This window comes from Cyanistes caeruleus, chromosome 5, assembly GCF_971803275.1.
Source record: "Cyanistes caeruleus chromosome 5, bCyaCae1.hap1.1, whole genome shotgun sequence".
Classification (NCBI taxonomy): Eukaryota; Metazoa; Chordata; class Aves; order Passeriformes; family Paridae; genus Cyanistes; species Cyanistes caeruleus.
Genome location: NC_141705.1, coordinates 43,051,416 through 43,060,565, shown reverse-complemented (window position 1 = coordinate 43,060,565; position 9,150 = coordinate 43,051,416). Strand labels below are relative to the sequence as shown.

Genomic DNA, 9,150 nt, shown 5'->3' with positions numbered 1-9,150 from the left:
TTTAGGTTTGGGGTCTTTTTTAGTCTGGTTACTTTTTCTATGTTGCATGCTTGGTGTAAGGGTTGTACTAGTCACAAAAGTTTTTATTTAGTTGGTTAGTTAGTTAGTTAGTTTTTATTTTATTTATTTATTAGTCATGAATCTTAGAATATTTTGTGGTAACGCCCACCCTAAAATTACCAAACTACTCGTTGCTCAGTGTCAAATGGAAAGGTGTATTTTTTATTATTGGAAGATCTTTATTAGACAGAGGAATTCACTGCTGCTTGGTTTATATTTCTCTCACTTCTTACTATTTGGCCTTGTTAGTCACTTTTTGACGTCTTTATGTTCTTTCCAGTTGCTTTGTTGTTAAAGCTAGGGATACATAGAAAACAGTTCTGTGTCTGTGACAATGCTCTTGTTCACCTCTCTACACCTGTTTTGACCAACATCCTTCCTCATCATTTCTACAAGTCTTGTGTGGAAAGCAAAAGGCCAGGAAGATGGGGAGTGTTCACATGTTTTTGTCACTGTGGCAATAGTTTGAAGTGAGTGAAAGGAGCAGCTTACCCTGTAGTGTAGGAGTAGCAGGTAGGATGGCTTGTGCTTGCCTTGGAGAAGAAGGACATAAACTGATGGAGAAGCAGTGGAAAAGGAAAATGTTGTGTTGCTGTTTTCTTCAGGGTCCCCACTCAGAGGCACAGGGCAGCAGAGTATGAACCTTGCAGTGCAGTGGCCTTGGACAGAAAAGCTCAGTCTCTGGTTTGCAAATCCTTTGTTTCCTGCGGCTGAGAGTGCTGGCACAGAAGCACTGCCTTTTACACTTCAGCTGCCTTTCTGAAAAAAGAAAAAGTGTAAGAAAGGAGCAGGAGCAGCAACAATTCTGTGCTGTCTGCTCTTGGTAGTGTATTTCTGTAAAGTACTTGTTCCCAGCATAAAGTGAGCATTCAAGTTTTTATAATGGCTGTAGGTGAACAGAACTTTGTTTTCTGAGCAAATACACTCAGTGTCATCTCCTGATGAGAATCTGTTTTCAAGAGAATAGCTACTGGAAGAAAGGGAGTATTTGATATTGCAGGAGGAGCAGAAAGAGAGACCAGGAGAAGCTTTGCAGAGTTCCTGTGTAACATGGCTTGGTAGGACTGAGATGGGTCCCACAGGTTGTGTGATAACATTTCTTAATTAAGTGCAGAGATCAGATACAGAACAGAATAAATCTGAAACGACTTTTTAGTTCAGGTTTTCCCTGTTCTTGCTGTTTATGGCAGCATAAATCCATTGGTTCAGCTGGGAGCAGTTCAGCTATCAGCAGTACTTAAAAAATAGTTTGTCTTACTGTGCTAATTAAACAATTGTACATCTCGATGCCTTTTAAAGAATACCAAGGGCTGTAAATTCAAGCACTTAAGAGCTAAATAGTGCTAAAAACTGGTGTTGCCTGTTCAGATTTGATTTGCTTTTCTTACATATGCATATGCATCATGCTAATTTTATGTGATGGCTGTAATTAATTGTGGGGTTTTGTTTTGAGAGCTTAACTAATAGAGTGCTTAATTTTGAACCCAAATATAACTTGGTTTTAATGTGACAGGAGTGTCACAATTAACTTTTTTCCTCCCTTTGTCCAAACCCTGTAGAATTGAGGGGTTGTAATGAAGAATAATGAAGATACACCACCTTTTTTCAGGTGGTATAACTTGCTTTATTTCCATTAGATCTGTTCAGTCATTAGATTTGTGTTCCACCTAAAGAACTGGAAGCTCTGTGCTCTGAAGAATAGCAGAGTTTACAAAAGACAAGATGGCTTTTTACTTCTCATAAGGAAAAAAAAAAAAGCCTTAAAAGAAGTCATCCTGAAGACTGTCTTGAGCATTTCATTAATTAGAAATCTTAAAAAATGAACAGTATTATTTAGTTTTGTACTATACCAACTCATCTAAATGCTATCTGTTCTAGGGAGGTACATTTGTTGTTTATTATAGGTGGGGCTGCTTGATCTACCTATTATTAAAGTTGCCTAATACTTCCTACTGTAAAGACCTGTTTTCAGTTGTTTATAACTCAGATTCATTTTAGCCATGTGGGCAAAATATTTGTCAGTTGAGTGTTACAGGTTTAGGTGAAAAAAATCAGCTAAAAGCTTAAAATTAGTTTGCTAACATGTTTTGGAAAAGTTTGGGAGAACAAACCCACAGGGTGAGGAAAAGTGAAGAGTTTAACTTCACATCCGGACTGGCTCCTAGGTCCTCTGCTGCTCTGTTTGGGTTCTGACTTTTTCAATACAATGCCATTATGCAAGTCTCTTGTTTGGCTTGCTCTTTCCGTCTTTTTGAGCGAACATTTGTGCTCATGACTGGCAGCAATGAAAACAAGTCCCTTTGGCTCCAGCACAAGCAGTTACAGTCCAAGCAGCAAAGCGCTTCCTCGCCAATGACCTCAGGGCTGACCTGACACTCTCGAGGAATGTCCACGCTGGCTCAAAGCTGAGCGTGTCCTCTCCAGCTGCTGCTAACCCTGCCAAGCAGAGATGTGTGCTGTGATGGGAATTGCCTTTTACTGCAGCTGAACTCTATTCACTCAGTGAATTTTCAGCTTAAATGACTGGGTTCTGGCATTATATTCCTTAAATTTTCCTTTTGTTCTAATATTACTTTTTTTAATTGAGGTGACTCAAGCAGGCTGTTTTGCCAGACCAGTAGGTCAGATGTCTGCCTGCGGAACTGTGAGTAGGAATGGCGTAACCTCAGTGACCGTGGGTCTGGGCTCCAGGCCTGGGGCCAGAGGAGACCACAGATCTCCTACTCTCCCTCTGGTTCCTGCTTTCCAACACCTGAGCAGAGTAAATAGCACAGGTGAGGCACTACACAACTCAGGTAAGACATGATTTCGTCCTCCTGCCCCTGCCTTCCTGGTTTTGTGCCAAGGTGTTATTTTCTCTCTCCTGTGCTCAGCTCAGAAGCTCTGGTGGCTTCTTAAGTGAGACTGGAAGAGATGTTTCTTCTTTGTCCCTCCCTCCTTTTTCAGGAAAGGAAGAGTTTCTGTTTCTGCCTTTGGAATTTGCCTTCTGCAAAAAGTAGTGTGTGGGCCAGCTGTTCATTGACTTGAGTGAGGTTCTTCACCTTTACTCTTCCTAGGAAAATGGTTTTATTTTAGAAACAGGATTCAATCTCTTGATAAAATATTTTCTTAATAAAATATTTTAATATATCTTGATTAATTTTTTTAGCACTATTTGTTTGCTGTCTTATCAGTGGATGGTACGTTGGCTTTGGGGTATCCACAAGTCACATGCGCTGCTGCCTGGAGCGCTGTAACCCAGGGCTGCGATCACATCTTAAATTCGTCTGCACTTCTCTCACACCGTCCGCTTTGGAGTCACAAGGGGCCCGCCTCGCCTGCTTCCCCCGAGCTTGCGGGGCTGAGCCGGCGGGGAGCGCCCGGCTGAGGGATGCGGGCGGACCGAGGGATGCGGGCGGACCGAGGGATGCGCTTGCTCGGGAGCGTGGGCAGAGGGCGAAAGGCTTCATTCGTGGAGAGGAGCCCGGTGCTTCCAGCCGGGCGCGCCGCCGGTAGCGCCGCTGTCCTGTTTCTATAGAAATAGTTGCTGTGAGTGCAGTGACAGGGTGCGGGCAGTGATGGATGGGTGGATGGATGGATGGATCAGCTCGGCCGGAGCTGGCTTAGACCCAGTGCCCCCGGAGGCGCCACTGCGCATCTCCGTTCTCCGCGGCGGCGGCTCCGGCGCTGGGTCGCGGCTCGCTCTCCTCCGGCTCGGGCATTTCGGCGGCACCGGCCGGGCACGGGGGACCGAGCCCCGCTCGCTGCCCCTCTCCCGGGCCGCTCCCGGGGCGGCCGCGGTCACCTGCAGCGGCCCCGCCCGGCCGCGCCTGCGCTGCCCCGCCCCGCGCTCCGGCGGCGCGGCCGGGCCGGGCGCGATGGGAGGAAGCGGCGGCGGAGCGGGCTGTGCCGGCTGTGCCGCGTGCTCCCGCGGCGCCGAGGTGAGCGGGGGGCGCGGGGAGCCCCGGGCCGGGCGGCGGCTCCGAGCTGCCGGGGGCGCGGCCGGGCGGTGCAGGGGGGTCGCCGCCCGCCTGCGTGGATCCTTCGCCGCCTTCCCGAGGCGCGGGAGGAGAGAGCGCTCCCGGGGAGACGGGCTCCCCCCGTCGCGGGACCCCGGGCCCGCCCGGCCCCTGCCACGGCCGGAGAGCCGCTGCCGCCGCTCCGCTCCGCTCCGCTCGCACGGCGGGGCGGGCGCTGTCCCGGGCTCCCCGGCTTTCTCCGGCGGGGCGGGCGCTGTCCCCGCCGCCTCCTGCGGGGGACAGCGGGGCCGGGCCGCTCCCGCCGGGCCGGGCGCGTCTCGGGGCTCCGGGGTCCGGCGGGAGCCGCAGGGCAGCGGGCGCGGTGTTACCCCGGCTGCCGCCGAGCCACCAGCGCCCTCCGCGGTGCCCCGTGGCCTGCCGTGTCGGTGGAAGGGAATTACGGAGTAAGGGTCTCGGGCGGTCCCGGCTGCAGGGCCCCCACAGGGCACCTGAGCCAGGCACCTGCTCCGGGCGGAGGACACGGTGGTGGGGCTGAGGGCTGCTCCCTTTCCCTGCGGCGGGGCCAGAGCCGCACCTGGGAGCCCGCACGGAAAAGAGGCGGCTGGAGCCCCCGGGCAGAGCCCGCCAGTCGCTGCCTGGCCCGGCGCTGGCCCTGCAGGGCTTTCATGGGATGCGCTCAGCGGGGAAGTGCCAAGTGGCTGGGTAGCGTGAGCTGCGTGTTCTTTGTAACCCGCAGGTTTTGGCAGGATCCGGGGCTGGTTATCGGCGTTTGCAGCCTCTCTGTCTGCAGTCAGCAACTAGTTGATCCCTTTGCCTCTTTGTAGGGTTGTTGTTGAGACACAGGCACCCAAATGCTGTGGTTGGGCTCGGCGTTATTCTCATGAGAACTTGGCGGGTGCCTGATACAGAAACGTGGGCAGGGGAGTGCATAAGGTGTGAGTTAAAGGGAGTCATGTCTTTCAGTATGAATTATGAAATGCCCTTCGGTGCGTCGTGCACTTCACCTGTTCATTTGTGTATGCAAACACAATCTGTGTCCGTCTCAGTGGCAACTGCCTTTTTTGCAAGAAACAAATTACTTTAGAATGTTTCTCTTACCTGGGGAGAAAGTTGTCCCCACCCTCTAATATTAAATTACGTTTCCAAGTTAGATTAGCTTGGCTAAAACAATGAATGAGACAAAGAAATAAAATATTTCTTTTATGCCAAATATGGACACAATTAAAACGTGCAGTAAAGATGTTACTTTAGAGCTTTGGTGCTTCTCCGGCTGTTTTGGATAACAAACATGCAACAATGAGGTATAATTGCAACATCTTAAACGTTTGTTCTTTGGTCCATTTTTTTTTTTTCCCCCCTTTAATCCTTTGAAAAGTGTGGAAAGGCTCCTTAGGAGTTAACATTTTGCTTGGCTTCTATTATGCATCCCAGTCGCAGCGTCTCTTGGTAATCTGTAGCTCGCAGTTGGAACGGCTGCGTTGTTCCCCACCTCCTCTTGCTGTACTTCCTGCTCAGAGGCACCTGCTGATAGCAGCGAGCAGCCCAGAACCTGTCCTGGCTGCCAGCTTCTCTCCTCTCCCACCCACGGTAGTGGTGGGAGCCTCCGCTGGGAACAGCTCTGAGCCGCTCCTCCAGACAGGCAGCATGAGAAGGGAATTTTGACCAGTCTCCTGGTACTTGGTAACTCGAGACCGCCATCCTCTTACAAGCAGGTGACCTCTGTCACCTGGATCTTGCTTACCTGTCAGAAAACAAAGCTGAATGCCAGCCTTTATGCTGTGCCTTTCCTTTCGTGCCTTCCTTCCAAATGCTGATTCCTCCCCTTTCCTGGTTCTGGCTGTTACCTCATCTAGAGCAGCACGGGGCTCATTGGATTGAAAACAGTTTTTCCTGTTCTATCTATCTTTACATCTAGGTTGGGATGTTTTCTTCCCCGTGCCTTCTCCACTCCTTTCACTAGGAGTGTCCCTTGTCTAGCTCAGAAGTGCTCGGGTCTGAGATCAGTCGTTTTCCTCTCCTGTGTGTTAGTGCTGGGACTCTGATGATTCATCTCCTACAACTCTGTTCCATTAGGATTTGATCCTGTTTTTCCAAAAGCATATGGATTTATTGAAAGTCTCAAAATTAGGTTCTTGAATGTTGCCTGGGGTATGGTCGGTCAGTCTGTCTGTGTCTCTTTTTTTTTTTTCTTTTTATTTTTTGTGAATGTGTGGGAACCCAAGTTAGAAAATAATAATGTTGAATACTGCTTTGTGATGGTGGAAAAACTAGCTAATACATTTTTCATTTTTAAATAAGTAGTAGGGAGGAAAAGTGTTTTTCCTAGTTGAGTATTTCTTTAAATTAATGCAACACTTAATTGCTTTGAGTGGTTAATCTCTTTCCACCACCTTGCACCTGCTTTTTTATGCCTCTCTGCTTCTATGATCATGAATTTGGGAGGAGAGGCGTGAACATACAGAGCCCTGTAATAGCAGCTGGGTATTAATGCTGACTTAAATTTGAAACACTCTATCCTGATCCACTTTCTTTGTAGCTTCTCTCCTTTTTACCATGCCATTAAAATATTTTCCATCATGCCAGTGATTTAAGTCTCATACAGGTTTTTATGTATGTTCTCTATTCCTGTAAACACCCGGATAACGTAAGGTGTGAGATTAGAAAATCTGAAGCAGGAGAGGGGAGTTCATTGCTACCTGAGCAAGGTTTTGAGAAGAAAAGGTACAGTGGATGATTTTGTGTTGTTTTCCATTGATTTCAGGGAAGCTATGAGTGGCTGAGTCCTTGCAAACAAAGAGAGAATTTGCCCTGAGGCTTGTTTCTGTGACTTGGGTCTGTTTGTTCATGTACAGTCTAGTGATGGATCTCTGGCAAAAATAGTGACCTTTTTTCATCACTCATATACAATGTCAAATTGATCTGGGTTGCTATAAGCCCCATGTGAAACCTGCTGAGGAGGCATACCACTAAGTCAGTGCCAAATTTCTGATTTGATGTTGTTCTTGTGCCAGTGCATGACTTGAGCTTTTTATGTTGCATTTTCCTGAGATGGAGTTTTGCTCAGGGGCTGTCTCCTATCTAAGTTTGTACTGTGTGGCATCTTTGAATTTTTAAAATTTTTTCTTATAAATTCCCAAATCTTTTTTTTTTGAGATAGCTTCCAAATTTCCATAAAATCATGAGATTCCTCATTGGTATGTATTTGAAACACTTTAATTTGTTTTCTCTGAGACTTATGAATTAAATCTGTTTCAATAGATTTGGCTTATCAAAAGTGTGGGGTTTGTGGAAGTCATGCTCTTACCTGAAGGTTTGCTGCTAATAACAGCATTTTTATTTAGAAGGTGACAGTATAAGAAAAGTGCTAAAACCCATTGTGATTCCTGTTGTTTTATGAGATAATTTAGAGATAAAAACTTCTCAAAGTATTTAAAGCTTTGCATATGTGCAATGCTTAAGATGTGTAGGGTCCTGTTCCTGCCAGCTTCACTGTCTTTTCTCTCTCTCTGTTGTTGAGCTGGCACTGTGAACCTAGATGCTGAAGTAAATTATGAAGGACAGCTTAATCAAACTGTGGTCATTTTTTCTGAGTGTGTTTTGGGAGATAGTGCAGCCAGACCAGTAATACTTTGAAGTTCATGCTCAGTGAACGCAGAGACTTTAGGGACTGCACACTCTTTTTGCCCTTATTGACAATTGTGTGAGATAAGACAAAGGCAAAAAAAGTAGCACACTAGGCTAGACTCTTAAATCATCAGCAAATTTTTAGCTATTATAATGCAGTTTGGATTTGAACCATGAGTTTAGAGGATTCAAAAAGGGTCTGTTTGGTGCAGTTAATCCAGTACCATAGTTAGTACTGTCTGCGGTCAGCTTTAAAAGCATATCTGAAATTAGCAGTGGAATAATATTTGTTTTAATAATTTGAGATAAATATATTCTCTTACAAAATTGCACTGAACGGAGATTAATAGGTAGTTTTGATATCTACTTTGGGTGATTTAGAGTATTCTTGTTTTTATATATGTTCTTGAAATCTAAGCACTTAAAGCTGTTTGAAATGTTGAGTGGTGTGGATAAATGTTAAACAATTGCCCTGTGAAAGACTTTTGATTCACTGAATTTCCCTTCTGGATTGAAAACTTAATAGTTGTTGTACCTTAGCGCTGGTGTCTTTTCAGTGTGAGGGACGATGTCTGATGTCTGTGATCTGAGTGTCCCTGTTGTCCTTTGTCACAGGTTGTGGAGATGGTACAGTCCCCTCTCGTGCTGCCGCTGCTGGCAGATAGGGTTTGATCCCAGCGTGATCCCAGCGGCTGCCGCGCTGACTGTTCAATGTTTCAAACCCATCCAAGGAAGTAACACTCTCCCCTTCGGGGAGGCTGTAAAATGCATGTTATGAATTGTCTCTCCTTGGTCAATGATAAGGAAAATGGGGCTATTCCAGTTGCAACGGGATTAATGAGCGAGGATACGACGACAGAGCCTCACCTTTCTCAGCCTGCAGCATCACCACCCCCTGCGCCATGTCCCCTCACAGGGGCTCCCCCAGCCCCTCCGCTCCCCCCGGGAATGCCGCCCCCACCACCACCCCCTCCTCCACTGCCTGGCCCCAACATACCCCTGCCTCCCCAGCTGGTAAATGGCCACGACAGCCACGGCAAAAAAAAACGAATGCGGAGCTTTTTCTGGAAAACTATCCCCGAAGAACAAGTCCGTGGTAAGAACAATATCTGGACAATTGCTGCAAGACCACAGTATCAAATTGATACGAAGACAATTGAGGAACTTTTTGGGCAGCAGGAAGAAGCCAAACCTCAGGACTCCCGAAACCGATCTTTAAAGTCTTCGTTTAAAGAGACTAAAGAGGAGGTAAGAATTAAAGTAAAAACCTCTCTTTTTACATAATGCTGTAGGAGTTGATGTGAATTCTGCCTCGCCTTTTTCTCTTTCTCTGTCATGTTTCATCCTTACGGCAAATTTGTCTTGATTCAAAGGAGAGGGGAATGATGGGAAACATAAACTCTTTGTTCTTAGTGGCACATATTTGTTTTTCAAAGAGCTAACTGTGTTTTATTATTTTAACTTGCTAAGTGCTGTGATTTGATCACCTGTTAAAATAAATATGAAT

The 9,150-nt window shown here is 46.8% G+C and overlaps 1 protein-coding gene across 1 annotated transcript in view; it reads left to right on the top strand.

Moving 5' to 3' along the window:
* Positions 1-3,871: 3,871 nt before the first annotated feature.
* Positions 3,872-9,150, top strand: part of FHDC1 (FH2 domain containing 1) — a 36,785-nt gene continuing 31,506 nt past the window's right edge. The window contains exons 1-2 of the mRNA XM_086891353.1: positions 3,872-3,980; positions 8,259-8,891. Coding sequence (XP_086747479.1) covers positions 8,409-8,891 — 483 coding nt within the window. The 5' untranslated portion in view covers positions 3,872-3,980; positions 8,259-8,408. The remainder of the gene's footprint in view (positions 3,981-8,258; positions 8,892-9,150) is intronic.